Source organism: Oncorhynchus kisutch, linkage group LG28 (genome assembly GCF_002021735.2).
Source record: "Oncorhynchus kisutch isolate 150728-3 linkage group LG28, Okis_V2, whole genome shotgun sequence".
NCBI classification, from domain to species: Eukaryota; Metazoa; Chordata; class Actinopteri; order Salmoniformes; family Salmonidae; genus Oncorhynchus; species Oncorhynchus kisutch.
This window is the reverse complement of record NC_034201.2, coordinates 9,477,811-9,492,477: the sequence shown is the minus strand read 5'-3', so window position 1 is coordinate 9,492,477 and position 14,667 is coordinate 9,477,811. Positions and strand designations below refer to the sequence as shown.

Genomic DNA, 14,667 nt, shown 5'->3' with positions numbered 1-14,667 from the left:
GGTTAGGGGTTGGTCTGGCCAGGGGGTAGACCATCTAGTTAAATAAAGGTTCAAATTAGATTTGCTCAGTGATTCTGCTCAATGTGCTCATCTCTGGATATAGCATTGCTGAAGTCCGCAATTTATTATTTATTTAACCTTTATTTAACTAGGCAAAAGTGAATAGGGAATTAATGAAACATGGGATAAATCACAAGAGATCAATCACTGGGTCCAAGCCAAGTTTGAACTAAGACATTTATTACACATATACAACAAAAAACATTCCCTATCCCTCTCAGTTATTTTTCTTCTTCACAACATGAGCGCAGTCATATTTTCCCCTGACCACAGTCAGCTTGACTCCTGGCAGGTCCTGTGTCCTGCCCCCCTGCACCAGCACTACATTGTGCTCTTGGAGGTTGTGTCCCTCCCCGGGGATGAAGACCACTGCCTCCTTGCCGTTACTCAGGCGGACTCTGGCACATTTACGGTTGGCCGAGTTTGGCTTCTTGGGTTTCCGGATCATTGTCTTCAGGATCACTGCCTTCAGCTGGGGGCGGCCGAACATGGCGCTGACGCTCGGGGGAGGGGGGGACGGCTTCCCCCGGCGATGCATCTGATTCAGAGTAGCCATAGTTCTGGAGAGGACAGGTCCGGACCATTGGGAGACAGACTGAGACACTAGTAGGTTACAAAGAGTGAGTAAGAGATCTGCTCCAACTTCTAATGTTGAGAGTAAACTGTAAACATAACAGCTCGTGTGGGCCTAAACAAGATGCTGAGGATATTCTGAAGTAGGGATAGTCAATCTTCATTGCAAAGGAGCAGTGAGTGTGCATAATTTTGCTGCATCCAAAGCAGTACAATTCAATTTAGAAGTTTATAATCTGGTCCTCAATAAAAAATACGTTTTAGTCTAATCAGCTGTGCTTCCACACACTGGCCCTCACAAGGTAAGATTCCCTACCTCTGCAGGTCTGAAGTCAAGAGCATGGATGTCAAGCCTCTGTGCTTGCGTGTCTTTTTGGTTTCACTATCCTTGTGGCGACCAGAAGTCCTCACAAGGATAGTAAAACAAGACAGATTCAGACAAGTGTGGGCATTTCACCAGTCCCCACAAGAAAAAAACGTTATTTTATGGTTTAGAGTTTGAGGTTAAGGAAATATGACTTTGAACGGGAATCAATCGTCTGGTCCCCACGATAGTAAAACAAACGTGTGTAATATGACTATATTGTATTATGTGCCATAAAACTGACGCATATACCCAAAGCAACTTAGTCGTGCGTGCATACATTTTTCAGTGCGTGTGCAAAATAGGCAGGCATGGTGAAGTTACCTTGCATTAGTGATGTCAACATTGGTCTCAGACTCCCCAATGACGCCATCCCTGCAAAATAGGCATATATAGGATTGAGGGGAACCTGTCTGTGTCACATTGTTAACCTTGCAGCTAACCCTACCATTTAGTCCAAAGCCATGCTCTACAGTATTTTCAAACCGTACTTGTTTATTTTCAGTTCCTGTCCAAGGTCAAACCACCGACGTGTGTCTTTAAAATATATATAAAAAATTATAATAGGGAAAATAAGAAAGCGGAACTGCTCTCACGCGTATGACCGCAGGAAGTATTTTACATTTTCTTCCGTATTGAGTGCGACGGCTTCCGTTGCAGATTTTTGTAAGAGCACTACTGCCACCTACTGGCCGATTACAAACACAAAAAACAAAAAAAACACCATGCACATGAGTTGGCCAGAGGATAAGACTATGATTTTGGATCTGATGTCGAACATTTTCTAAACAAGCCCCAAGGTATCCTATATTTTAGAATCCCTGAAATAGGGGTGTGCTGGAGCTGGAGGGTAAACCAACGATGACAGATCAGGCATCTCACTAGTTCCTTATATTTGATATAATTCTTTGTCCATGTTTATAATTGACAGGAAGAAAATAATCTAACAGTTGAGAACCACCACAGGTAGCCTATTGTATACGTTTTTTTGCCAGGTGGATATAATTTCTTCACATCCATCTACGAGAAAGAGAGGGGAGGCGTTGTTTGTGTGTGAATGTCTGTGTATGTGGTTCTGTGTAGAGCAGATGAAGTAGCAAGCGGATGCAAAGCGAGAGAGAAGAGAACAGGGGGATAGATGAGTATGAGGTAAATGACTCATAAGGAGATGGTTTCCATGAGTGAGGTACGACTGAATGAACAAGAGAACACAGATGTGTGAAAGAGGGAAGATGAAAGGAAAAAGCGAATGGCTTGAATGGATGAGTGGGAGGGAAGGGAGAGGTAGAGAGATAAGTGAGAGGGTGGGAGGGAAAAAAATGCAAGTCCGTCCTTGTATCTCTTCCTATCCTTTTATCACTCTCCTGTTTTTCTCTAATTTAGGTTCAGTCTATTTTCATCCCTCTTCAATTTTCACAAGAATGGATGGGCAGGAAGGATAGAATTTTTATTTATTTATTTAACCTTTATTTAACTAGGCAAGTCAGTTAAGAACAAATTCTTATTTTCAATGACGGCCTAGGAACAGTGGGTTAACTGCCTGTTCAGGGGCAGAACGACAGATTTGTACCTTGTCAGCTCAGGGGTTTGAACTTGCAACCTTCCGGTTACTAGTCCAACGCTCTAACCACTAGGCTACCCTGCCGCGAATGAGAGAGCATTAGAAGTATGAACCTCTTTCATAGAACTCAGCAGCGCTACAAGACCAAGTGGGTGCAAAGGGCCAGGAGGGTGGATGGTATTTGAGAATGAGGTTAATTTAATATATTAAAGGGTGCATCTGCCTTCCCAGAAGAGTGGAAGTTGTTATAACAGGAATGGGGGCCCCTTCTCCATGTTGATGCCCACGATTTTGGAATGAGATGTTCAACAAGCAGGTTTCCACGTACTTTTGGTCAGTGTGTGTGTTGTGATAATTGTATTTTGCTCTATAACCTGTTAGTTCATATGCCTTGCCACTGTGATATATAGGCCTAAGGCTGAGACAATAAGAATACACAGTGGCAGAATAGATTCAACCACACCTTTGTTTCATCACAAAACCGGAGAGCAACATCTGTCCTGTGAAGTCCACAAAACATTGCATGTAACAAACAGTTATATGACCTACAGCATGGTCAAGCAAGTTAATGTTTACATTTTCAGACCACTAAACCACTATTGATTCAGAACCACAGAGAGTTACCGCAAGCTGCAAAGATAACAGGCACTGTCTCCACTCTACCAGCAACATTTCAACTTCATCTAATTACCTATGCTTAGTCTAATAGTGTCATCTAAAAGATATCAAAAACAATTTAGTCCAATCAACATAAGCTAAATATGTGGCTGTTCATGGTAGCATACTGATTTCTGTCTGTTTGTGTGTAATGCATGCACATTCAAGCCTGTTGCACAGTATGGGATGCTGATTGTTCCCCATAGTCAAGATTGTGTGACAGGTGTCACAATGTACCTCAGAAGTGTCCCTGACTCTCATCACACAATAGAGACCAGAGAATGGTGGAGAGAGGAAAGTCTGGCAGATGGGTTATTTACAGAAATACAGTGTCTAATTCCTCAGTAAGACACAAAGACTTTAAAAAATAGAGATTTTAATTTGCTTTTGATTGGTATCCAAATGCATTGGCAACTATAAACAATGTCCATCACTTATATTAAATATACTAGCTAATGTACTAGATGTACATTTTCTGATGAAATAAATAAATCAGAAAGTGATATAATATATGAATGTACAGCACATATTATCGGTACACTGGTAATACACACTTTTCACTCCACTTTGTCATATAAAAAATATATATTAAATATAATCAGACAAACACAGTATGTGAAGAGCACATATGCTGAAAGACAACCCATCATAATTTTCAAACCTAAATGAATCCTTTCAACAAAATAAGACCCTAGTCAACCAACATGTAAATCAGTGTATAAACAAGCACTGCATCTTTATAGATAAAACCAAACAAAATTGTGGTATGATACATTTGTGCGATGTGATCTTGTGTGCTCAAATATGTCTTCTTCCTCACCATGAGTGAATTTAAATATGGCACTTTAAACTACCTCTCATGAGGTTACTTAACAATAAAACAATTCAAAGTAATGCATGTACAACTGAATCATCAGAAAACATTATTATACAGTATTGGATTTTAAGTATCTGAAATATGGATAGGAGATTTTACAATTTCACCTTTCTGAAGATTTTTTTAAAATACATTTTGCACATTCAGCTTTCACAGGAAAAGCTGCATCTTAAAATATGACAATATGCCATACAGAATGAAGTAAGTCACAGACTTATTTTAAAACGCAGGGTCACGCAGGCTTCCATCTGAAATGAAAACAACAGAGAAGCGTTAGTTCATTTAGTTCAGCAACCAGTATTATTCACACTGAATTCTTAGTAGTCTCATGCATCTTATACTGTAACATTGAAAGATCTGATGAGACAATGAAAACAAATGTATGTGCCAGTAATATAGCCTGCTATCTTATATAAACATATGAGCATGACAAATATGGCCCCTTACCTTGGTGAAAACTTTGTGAATGCATGGTTGAGTGGGAGTTGATACAACTCAGGTTGTTACCCCAAGACGGGGTGAAAGAGGCATCTGCTTCAAACAGAGGTCCCATGTCACCCAGTTCCTCCAGAAAGGACTGGGCATTGGGCAAACCAATGGTGGGGGCCGGATGGACCAAGGCAGAGGCACCCTCCTGGAAGGTTGTGAGAACGATGGCTGATGATGGTAGTGAAGATGGAGGCTCCTCTGACACCTCCATATCCATCACCCTGATGACCATCAAAGCTCCACCCACTGCCAAGCAGTTACATTGCGTTGACTGGACGCTACAGAAATGGTTGACACCGATTGAAGACTCACCCTCGATGAGGCTGGGGTTACACCTGCTCACTGGAGTGAGTGGTGAGCAAGGGGGGGAGGAGTTCAAAGAGGAGGAAGAGGAGCATGAAGAGCGGGACCAAGGGAACGATGAGAGCGCCTCAATTAGGCTCTCAAGTAACATACTCTCCTCATACAGAGAGATATCCTCTCGGCTACGGGGCGGGTCTAGCCCCCTCCAGGGCTGGCACTCACCTCCGTAAGGAGGAGAGAAACTCTGGGATGTGGCATGAAGGCTGGGTGAAGTCAAGGTGGATGGGGTCACTCCGGGTAGAAGCGGGTCACAGCAAAATCCCTCAGCTAAAGAGCTAATATATTTAGCCAAGAGAGAAATTTCTTCATTTTCCCTCTCCTGCTCTCTGTCTATGGAGAGGAAGGAGCAGGGCGGGTGTGTGGGTGATGCCGCTGGGGTAAGGAGGAGCTCATTCAGAGGGCCACAGAAGGGCTTGTGGGAAACATCCACATACAAAGGCCCCATAATCTGTGGCAGGCTCATGATGGAGCATTCATCTCCCCCAAAACTATCAGTGGTGGGGGGCAGCTTTCTATGAGGCTCTGCTGGGAAAAACAGCTCAGGATGATCAGAGGAGAAGGCCTGGGAGAAGGCTGGTGCTCTGAGTGCTGAGGTAATAATTTCATGGGCCATTGGGCATGACACAGCTGCATTGATGTGAACTAAACTGAGTGGCAGTTGCTCCCCAAAAGGAAAACTGCCACTTTCAAGATGAGGGGTATACGGGGGAGTGCATGCAAGCTCCCCAATCTGTTGAGGGTGGGGCATAGTAAGAGGGGCAAGGGGCTCAGTGAGGGAGGAGGGGAGAGAGTCTGAAATATTGGTTAGAGATTGAGAGGTTATTCTCTGAGACAGAATATCAGACTCAGGATCAGTCAGTGAGGCAGGAGGGTACACAGTGGTTGGCCCAACAGAGAGATGGCTGGACTTTGGTTTCCACTGGTGTTGTCCTCTATGTGTCTGCAGGAAGTTCTCCTCATCCAGAGATGACAGGCTGGACCGAGGACCATAACCAACTGGCTGCATTGGCTCCTCACAAGCGCTCACACCAGACATGGCATGGCTGAAGTCTAAAGAATGTGCAGACAGGCCACTGCTGCTGAAGACCTGGTCTGGACTAGACAGGCTCTGGCCAGAACCCAAATACCCAGGGAACTGGTTCTGCTCCAAACACAGCTGCTGGCGTATTGACCACGCCTCTGACTCACTGAGAGAGAGAGAAAAAGAGACTATCATTATTTGGATCTCACAGATATTGTATTGTATGGTATATATTGTATAATATATATTGTATTGTATCTATTGTATGGTATATATTGTATAATATATATTGTATTGTATCTATTGTATGGTATATATTGTATGGTATCCATTGTATGGTATATATAGTATTGTATCTATTGTATGGTATCTATTGTATAATATAATTGTTAAAGGTTGGAGAGTACACAAACGGCATATGACAAGTGTAATTGTGGTACCTGATGATGTAGTTGTGGCAGCTGATGGGGTGTTCTCCATTGTTCAGCTGGAGGACCATATAGAGCCAGACCCAGGAGTGGTCTGCTGTTTCCACCTGCAACACCATCTCCACCTGCCGCTCCCCTCCTTCATTTACTGCAGAGACAGAAACATTCCCATGTTCACATCTGCTTACTTGTCTGTCTTCCTCATGTGTGTACCAGTGGAGGCTGCTGAGCGGAGGACGGCTCATGATAATGTCCGGAACGGTGCGGATGGAACGGCATCAAACACAGGGAAACCATATGTTTGATGTATTTGATACCATTCCACTGATTACGCTCCAGCCATTACCACGAGCCCGTCCTCCGCAATTAAGGTGCCACGACCTCCTGTGGTTTGTATTATTGGTTGTGCTGGAGTGTATGTTAAGTGGCTGTGGTGCTATAGTCTGGTTGGGTAGTTGTGTTATTGTGGCTGTACTCACATATGATATGGTGCTGTTCAGAGGCATGGGAGAGGTCCCTGGGATGAACCAGGCTGTACCAGGAGCGAGAGCGTAGAGATTCCACATCATAGCCCAGGTACACACTCACACTGGAGGGAAAGGGGATGACAGAGTTGATTACATACCCCATGTTCTCATGCCTATACACAATTCAAAGTGTTAGAATGAACCAGGCTAATTCTTACCTGTCCTGCGCGTCCCAAAGCCTCATGTCCCTGTTGTGTTGAGAGTGAAAACAAGCAAGCAGGAAGGTGTGCTCAGGGGGTGGGGTGAAGGGGGCACTCTTGGCGATTGTGAGGTTCGACGTTTTTGTCTTCAGAGGGGTACAGAAACACACCCATACTGGGTTGGAGGTCCAGTAATTAGAGACAGGGCAAGGTGGGGTGAGGCAGCGAGCTCTGACCAGCATCAACTTGTTCCCTGCACCTTGCCGCCGGATGAACTTTGTGGTATTGAAGCGACATCGAAATAACCTGTCTAGAGGAGGATAAAAATAGAGGTGTAAATTGATGTAGATTGATGTGATCTGTTGTAATTATAAGAATGGGTAAACATTTGAGTAATAATGGTATGTCTACCTGTATCAGTAGTGGTCATTGGTAGACCTGCAATGTTGCTCCTCATGACGTAGTGGTCCATAGGATTGATGATATCATACACACTGTCACTCTGGGCAACCAGGTCCACCTGAATGAGAAAAACAAGTTGAGTGATATTGAATGAGACTTTCATAGGCCTATGTACAAATACTTTCAGTGTATGGTTTGTCAAAGTAACAACAGCCACCAGTTTGTAGCTTAGGCTACTCACCATACAATGCCCGAGGTGGTCTGCGACGTTGTCTGATAGATACAGAAGTTTTCCGTCGCTTGTTAGGAGTAGCATGAAACCTGACAATTCGTGCATCAGCCCCGAGAGCTCGTGAAAAGACATGAAGTCCATGGTCTCGTCTTGAAGAGCGTCTGGTTTTGGCAGCGAAAAGAAGAGGTCTAACGTTAGTTGTGAATATCGTCACTAACACATTCTAGTATTTACATTTTATTCACTTGGGATCGTGTTCATACTCAAATATTATGCCTCAAACTGGTTGGAGTCACACGCACTCTCTACTCACAGCAACAAGACTACAACGGACAGCGCCAAACATTTTCAACACTTCGGACAGCAAAAGACTTGTAAGGCCATTATGTAAAAAATAGAACTATAGCCAAATAATACATTAAATAGAGCAACTTCTGATTTACAGTGCATGATATGCGGCAGTAGTTGTCGACCATTCACGTTAAACTGAAGTGCACCTGGTGACAAAAAAAACACGAGCAAAACCAATCAATCAAACTTCATGTGAACATATTTCAAAGAACAAAAAGGTTGAACCTACCTTGAACGAAGAATACAGACTTTCTGGTGTACATGCAGGCAAGTGACATGACGTGTAGGTAGGAGAGTCGAGCTTTGTCAGTATCGGAGATTGGCAACAGTTCCTGTAGGTTCCGAATCTCTGCGTTGATTTGGTCCCTCCGAGCCTTCGATGCTCCTTTTGTGGACCGATACATTGTCGCGTGCCTGTCTGAAACAGGTGTCTGCTCAGAGTTTGGAAGGTTTGTAGAGACGGGGAGTTGTTCTGCCTCTTCACTTCATCTTCATTAGAACGTTATAACTTGACATCTGAATTGTTAAAATGAGAATGACTAGTTTAATAGCTGCGTTTGCATTGTCAATTAATTGTAATTAGCCTCTGTCCGTTTTTATTATCCGGTTGCTCTCCCCGGGGGCAGACGGCTGTTAGGGTTACTGTCTATGTTGACTAGTTGTGTCGTGATAATAAAGTCCATGAACGAGGATATTCTTTATATAGGCTGATGGTGGGGTGGAGAGGTGGTTGAGCAACCATAAGTATGAATATAATTTGAAAGGAGATGGGGAGGGTTTGATTAGCATTGAGGACCGCATGCTCTCTTGTCTCTCTCTCTCTCTCTCGCTCGCTCTATCAGGTGTCATAGAAAGCATCCATCTGTATGTTTCATCATGTTTTTCTGCATGTACTTAACCTAACAGCCTGCGTGCACTGTATGTGTACTGTATGTGTACTGTGGGTGAGTGAGTGAGTGTTGACAAAAACACATTGTTGTTTCCAGGTGAACTAAGCAAACGCCTACACACTCCTCCCTTCTCTCTCTGGCGAGATTTCAGCCTTGTACATGTTCCTTGCTTTATTCTTGCCTTGGTTGTTCAGTTTATTTTTAGAAAATGGATTTGAATAGAATGTTTTGATTATAATGATACTCGGTTTCTTTTAGCTCCCTCACTTTTCATACTGAGGTCGAGGTCAGCCCAAATTACAGCTAAATTGCAAAGGGTCAAGATGATAGTTGTTCATCGAGTTGGAGTTTACAGCACATTCGAGTGAAGATAATATATATCAGTGTTGAAGTCAAACAGTATGCTCTGTTTAGAAATGCAGTATACTGTTGAACTACAACCACCAATAAGACTACAGCCACACACATTTTCTTTACTGACACGGCCGACTCAACACCGAAGTGTACTGTACTGTGTTGAGTCATGTACTGTGTGTCTGACCGACTGGATTCTCCTGAAATGATAAAAACAGGAATAATTAGATAACGTCAGACAGATTGAGATTTTCTTGGCTTCCGTTTGGTCCACTGTTTGACACCCTGAGTTCCCTGTGGAAGTTGATGTTTTTATCATGGTTGGTGTGGCCATCTGTTGAAACCACACTGGTGTTGAGATATGGTACAGATATTACTCACTGAGGGGCTTTTTGATTCACCCAACTCTTGAATTGCTATTTTTTTGCTATTTTGTATATAGAGACATTTCCACATGTTATTGCATCTGTAGATGTTTTGGCAAGTTTTTATTTCTTTAACTCAGCATTTATTTCCAACTCTTTCTGTATTAATTCATTCATCAAGCACATGGTACTTGTCACTTGCTTGTCTCCATCTATGTGCCCATGGCAACAACACTGCGGTTACTTAGTAACCACATTGGTCCACAAATAGAGATGTAAGGAAATTAATTATTCTCAGACACCATTTAAGCCGTTAGATGATAACCAGACTTTATTATTTAGAGGCGGATCACAGATAAAAAGTATGTTGTCAGAGATGTAAAATGCGATTTTTGAAAATCGAACGCAATTGAATGTAGAGCGATATGATTACATGGACCACTGTCATCTCTTCGTCATAAGATCAGTTTAGGAAGAGCACAGTATGATCTTTCCAGTACAGAGGAATGATATAAAACTCCTCTGTAGAGTTTTGTCAGGTAAAGATGGCACATTTGTCTCTAGTATTAATGTGATTACATTTTCTCTCATGATATTACATGTTTTATGTACAAGCTAAATGAAAATAAATATACAATCAGTTTTTCACTCGTACACACTGTCCTACACTTTTTACATGTGAATAGAAAGATTATTCATATTTGCTTTCATGCATTTGTTAAGTTATGTCAAAGCCCTTCTCTTAATGGAATGATGATTAGTAGGGACTCATGAGGGGTGGAGAGAAAATTACTCTCCACCTGACCCAGCTCAATTTCCTCCTCTCTGGACAGGGAATATAAAACCTGTATTTATTCACAGGAATAAATAAGCCTAGAAACTATGTCACGTCGGATATGTTAATAAAAGACATTGGCGGTGAATCTACAGTATATCACTGGAATATGTTGTGAGGATTTAGCCATTTATTGTAAATATGTTGTTATTATTATGCTCCATATACAAATGAGTCATTGTTCAGGGTCAACAAGATTCATAATAACCTTTTTAAGTGCTTTCTGGTAGGCTAATTCACGTTCAGACTAAATCTTAATGTACATTGACTCTCCCTCTACCTCAGACTGAGTCTGCTGTGTGACCCCTGTCACCCATGGCATGGCACCCTGTGATGAAATCCTACCAATCCCAGGTGTGCCCTGACAACATGACCCCCTGTACTACTCACCACCCACACCCATCTGCTTCTCCTGCCCACCTACATACCGTCTGTGCCTGGACTCCCTGTCTCTCAGCTCCTACACTGCCGATGCCACAGAGGAATGCCCAACACTCTGGCACAAACATACCAAAACATACTCACACATTATCTCATATGCGCATTCTCATATTCTTATCTTTTATCATTTCTTATTGTTGTTGCATTGTCGAGAAAGAATCTGCAAGTAACCATTTTGGTTGGACGGTGTATGCCATATGTATCCTATACATACAACGAATGAAACTTGAAACACAAAAACACAATTTTTGCTGCGCATTCTTACGTAAGGTTTGAGTGAACTAGGATTTCTTCTGAAATACTTTAACTATTCCTTTTTTTACTCAAGGGAATCAGATTCAGCTTTCTATGTTTCTGCCACTATGTGGGCAGGAGGTAGCCTAGCATTTAAGAGTGTTGGGCAAGTAACTAAAAGGTCCGTAAGTAGACTAAGTGAAAAATCTATTTTTGCCCTTGAGCAAGGCACTTAACCCTTGTCACTGGATAAGGCTATCAGCTAAATGTACATTTATGTGGCGACATACTGCTATTTCAGTCCAATGGCCGTGTGTGTGTGGGGAAAAGCTGAAAAAAAAACTGTTTGTGTGGAAAATAGCCTGATCAAGCGAGAAAAACATCCATTTGTCAAAATAATTATTTAGGTAACAGATGAGAACTGTGAATTATGTCTTAGGTAAGGGTCCATTCTAAGGTGGAACATTTACAAAATGTCAACCTTTTGAACATGAATATGATGACACGACAATAACATACATTTCTCCAAATATTTTTTTAGGTTACAGATAACTGTGATTCATGTCTTAGGTAAGAGTCAATTCTATAGCGGAGGATTCACATAAATCCTGTTTATACTTTCCGTTAACATGTGTCCATCGTCCAGATCTTGACCTGATCTTGTCTGTTTACACTTATAAGATCTGATCACAATCAGATCACGATGCATCTTTTAATCGTCTACATTTGTCCAAAAATGTGGGCACTATCAGAATGTGGATAAGATCAAGAAAAAGGCTGCATGTTAGAACCAGGTATGAACAGGGCTATAATGTCAACCACTTTTAGATTCATTTGAACCCTTACACAGCTACATGACTCACCAAGACGTCAGATCAACCATTTGGTTGATTTGTGACTGAATTGTTCATTTGAACCCGATTGTTCATTTTTGGTTGACATCTTGATTCAAATGAGACAAACGCCTGTGCATGTTGATGACCTCATGCAAATTCAACCAACTAGCCACATCGATGCAACATAATTATATTGATAAAGAAAGTTGAAATAACAAGGGGACTTTGTTGACTAAACCAATTGTTACCAACTTTTAAGTTAGGCTATTCATTTAAAAGATGTTTAAATATGTAGCTAGGGTGATGTTTAAACCTGTTGTTAGGGTCATTTGGCAATTTAAAGTAAGATGCTAATCTATGTTAACTGCACATACTGTAGTGTAATTAGCAGTGTCAATTGATTTGAAAGAGTGCATTTATCTGCGTTTGTACTGAGAAGGAAATAAGCAAACGTGACAGAGTGAATGAAAGAGAGAAGATGGTCAGCAAGAGAACCCATTATTGGGCCTTAATTAAGCAGAAGAGGTAAGAGAAAGGATAAGCGTGTGCATGAGCAGGGAGGTGGAAGAGGAACAGCAACTAAAAGGAATATCATTCATCCAAATGTTGGTTTCATCTCTTTGAATTTTAGTAACATGACAAAACAACCATAAGTTGTTAAAAAAAAAAATGTTTAAAAAAACTACAGAATAGGAACAAGCAATGTTAATTCTTTACAGTTAAGAGTGAACTATCTTGAGAACAGTTAGGATGAGAGGAGAGCAGGAGAACAACCCTGAATGAGAGAAAAATAACATACAGTGTGACATGGGTTGAAATGGTAGCTTTGAATGGATGTTTTTATCAGTTGCCTTGGTAACAAGATAATGGACCCTCTTGGCTAGTCTTTTGTGCAGCAAGAAACTATTGAAAATATGATGCACACTGCAGAGGCTAGATTCCAGTGTGGGCCAGTGTACCATGCGTGCGTGTGTCAGAGGAGGCTGGCGAACGAGGACAACATATAGTAATGTCTGGCACGGAATAAATCGATCAGTATTAAAACGTGTTTGGTATGTTCCATTTATTCCATTCCAGCCATTACAAATGAGCCCGTCCTCCGATTTAAAGCGTCACCAGCCACCACCGGTCTGCATGCGTGTGCATGAGCATGTGTGTTTGTGGTGACTCACAGAATTATGGAAGAATGGTTTTACAACTTGCTTTGCCCCGGGCAGATTTCTTTAAGATGCATGTCTAGTAGTAACGTGTCTGAGAAATGTTCACATCTCATCCCCTTAACAGTTATTCTCATCTCACATCTGTCTCCCACTCTCCATTTCCGTTTCCTTCTCTTTGCTCCATCTGTCTCCTCAGATGGTCCTACAAAGACAGACAGTCGTAGGGCAGAGCTGGTCTGATAGAAGGCCATCATGAGGGGGTTGACAGACACCAGCTCCAGGTTGTACTCTTCGGGGCCAGTCACAGCATGGGCCTGGACCATCATCACACTGATGTTGTTAGTTTCCTGTGAAAGGATAGTGGGAGGTGTAGTGGTAGTATATGTACAGTGCCTTGCGAAAGTATTCGGCCCCCTTGAACTTTGCGACCTTTTGCCACATTTCAGGCTTCAAACATAAAGATATAAAACTGTATTTTTTTGTGAAGAATCAACAACAAGTGGGACACAATCATGAAGTGGAACGACATTTATTGGATATTTCAAACTTTTTTAACAAATCAAAAACTGAAAAATTGGGCGTGCAAAATAATTTTTTTCCACCTTTTGCTGCGATTACAGCTGTAAGTCGCTTGGGGTATGTCTCTATCAGTTTTGCACATCGAGAGACTGACATTTTTTCCCATTCCTCCTTGCAAAACAGCTCGAGCTCAGTGAGGTTGGATGGAGAGCATTTGTGAACAGCAATTTTCAGTTCTTTCCACAGATTCTCGATTGGATTCAGGTCTGGACTTTGACTTGGCCATTCTAACACCTGGATATGTTTATTTTTGAACCATTCCATTGTAGATTTTGCTTTATGTTTTGGATCATTGTCTTGTTGGAAGACAAATCTCCGTCCCAGACTCAGGTCTTTTGCAGACTCCATCAGGTTTTCTTCCAGAATGGTCCTGTATTTGGCTCCATCCATCTTCCCATCAATTTTAACCATCTTCCCTGTGCTGAAGAAAAGCAGGCCCAAACCATGATACTGACACCACCATGTTTGACAGTGGGGATTGTGTGTTCAGGGTGATGAGCTGTGTTGCTTTTACGCCAAACATAATGTTTTGCATTGTTGCCAAAAAGTTCAATTTTGGTTTCATCTGACCAGAGCACCTTCTTCCACATGTCTAGTGTGTCTCCCAGGTGGCTTGTGGCAAACTTTAAACAACACTTTTTATGGATATCTTTAAGAAATGGCTTTCTTCTTGCCACTCTTCCATAAAGGCCAGATTTGTGCAATATACTACTGATTGTTGTCCTATGGACAGAGTCTCCCACCTCAGCTGTAGATCTCTGCAGTTCATCCAGAGTGATCATGGGCCTCTTGGCTGCATCTCTGATCAGTCTTCTCCTTGTATGAGCTGAAAGTTTAGAGGGACGGCCAGGTCTTGGTAGATTTGCAGTGGTCTGATACTCCTTCCATTTCAATATTATCGCTTGCACAGTGCTCCTTGGGATGTTTA

At 42.0% G+C, this 14,667-nt stretch overlaps 2 protein-coding genes across 2 annotated transcripts; both read right to left on the bottom strand.

Annotated features, from left to right (window-relative positions):
- Positions 1 to 204: 204 nt before the first annotated feature.
- On the bottom strand, positions 205 to 1,626 carry LOC109872770 (28S ribosomal protein S12, mitochondrial-like). The gene is made up of 3 exons (XM_020464091.2): positions 1,489 to 1,626; positions 1,322 to 1,372; positions 205 to 663 (listed from the first exon to the last, which is right to left on the bottom strand). Exons 2-3 carry the CDS (start codon positions 1,368 to 1,370, stop codon positions 278 to 280), a joined length of 435 nt encoding a protein of 144 aa, XP_020319680.1. The 5' UTR covers positions 1,371 to 1,372; positions 1,489 to 1,626; the 3' UTR covers positions 205 to 277.
- A 2,414-nt stretch (positions 1,627 to 4,040) lies between these two features.
- Positions 4,041 to 9,049, bottom strand: LOC109872694 (neuronal PAS domain-containing protein 4A). The gene is made up of 8 exons (XM_031808597.1): positions 8,275 to 9,049; positions 7,704 to 7,855; positions 7,472 to 7,580; positions 7,079 to 7,370; positions 6,873 to 6,982; positions 6,406 to 6,541; positions 4,540 to 6,131; positions 4,041 to 4,340 (listed from the first exon to the last, which is right to left on the bottom strand). The coding sequence occupies exons 1-8, from the start codon at positions 8,447 to 8,449 to the stop codon at positions 4,312 to 4,314; spliced, it is 2,595 nt and encodes an 864-aa protein (XP_031664457.1). The 5' UTR covers positions 8,450 to 9,049; the 3' UTR covers positions 4,041 to 4,311.
- Between the last annotated feature and the right edge of the window lie 5,618 nt (positions 9,050 to 14,667).

Coding starts and splice junctions, on each gene's coding strand:
- LOC109872694 (XM_031808597.1), bottom strand. CDS start 8,449: ATGTATCGGTCCACAAAAGGAGCATCGAAGGCTCGGAGGGACCAAATC. Junction 7,856..8,274: donor GTCTGTATTCTTCGTTCAAG/GTAGGTTCAACC, acceptor TGCCAAAACCAG/ACGCTCTTCAAGACGAGACC. Junction 6,132..6,405: donor TGCCACAACTACATCATCAG/GTACCACAATTA, acceptor TCTCTCTCTCAG/TGAGTCAGAGGCGTGGTCAA.
- LOC109872770 (XM_020464091.2), bottom strand. CDS start 1,370: ATGGCGTCATTGGGGAGTCTGAGACCAATGTTGACATCACTAATGCAA. Junction 664..1,321: donor GTTGACATCACTAATGCAAG/GTAACTTCACCA, acceptor GTAACCTACTAG/TGTCTCAGTCTGTCTCCCAA.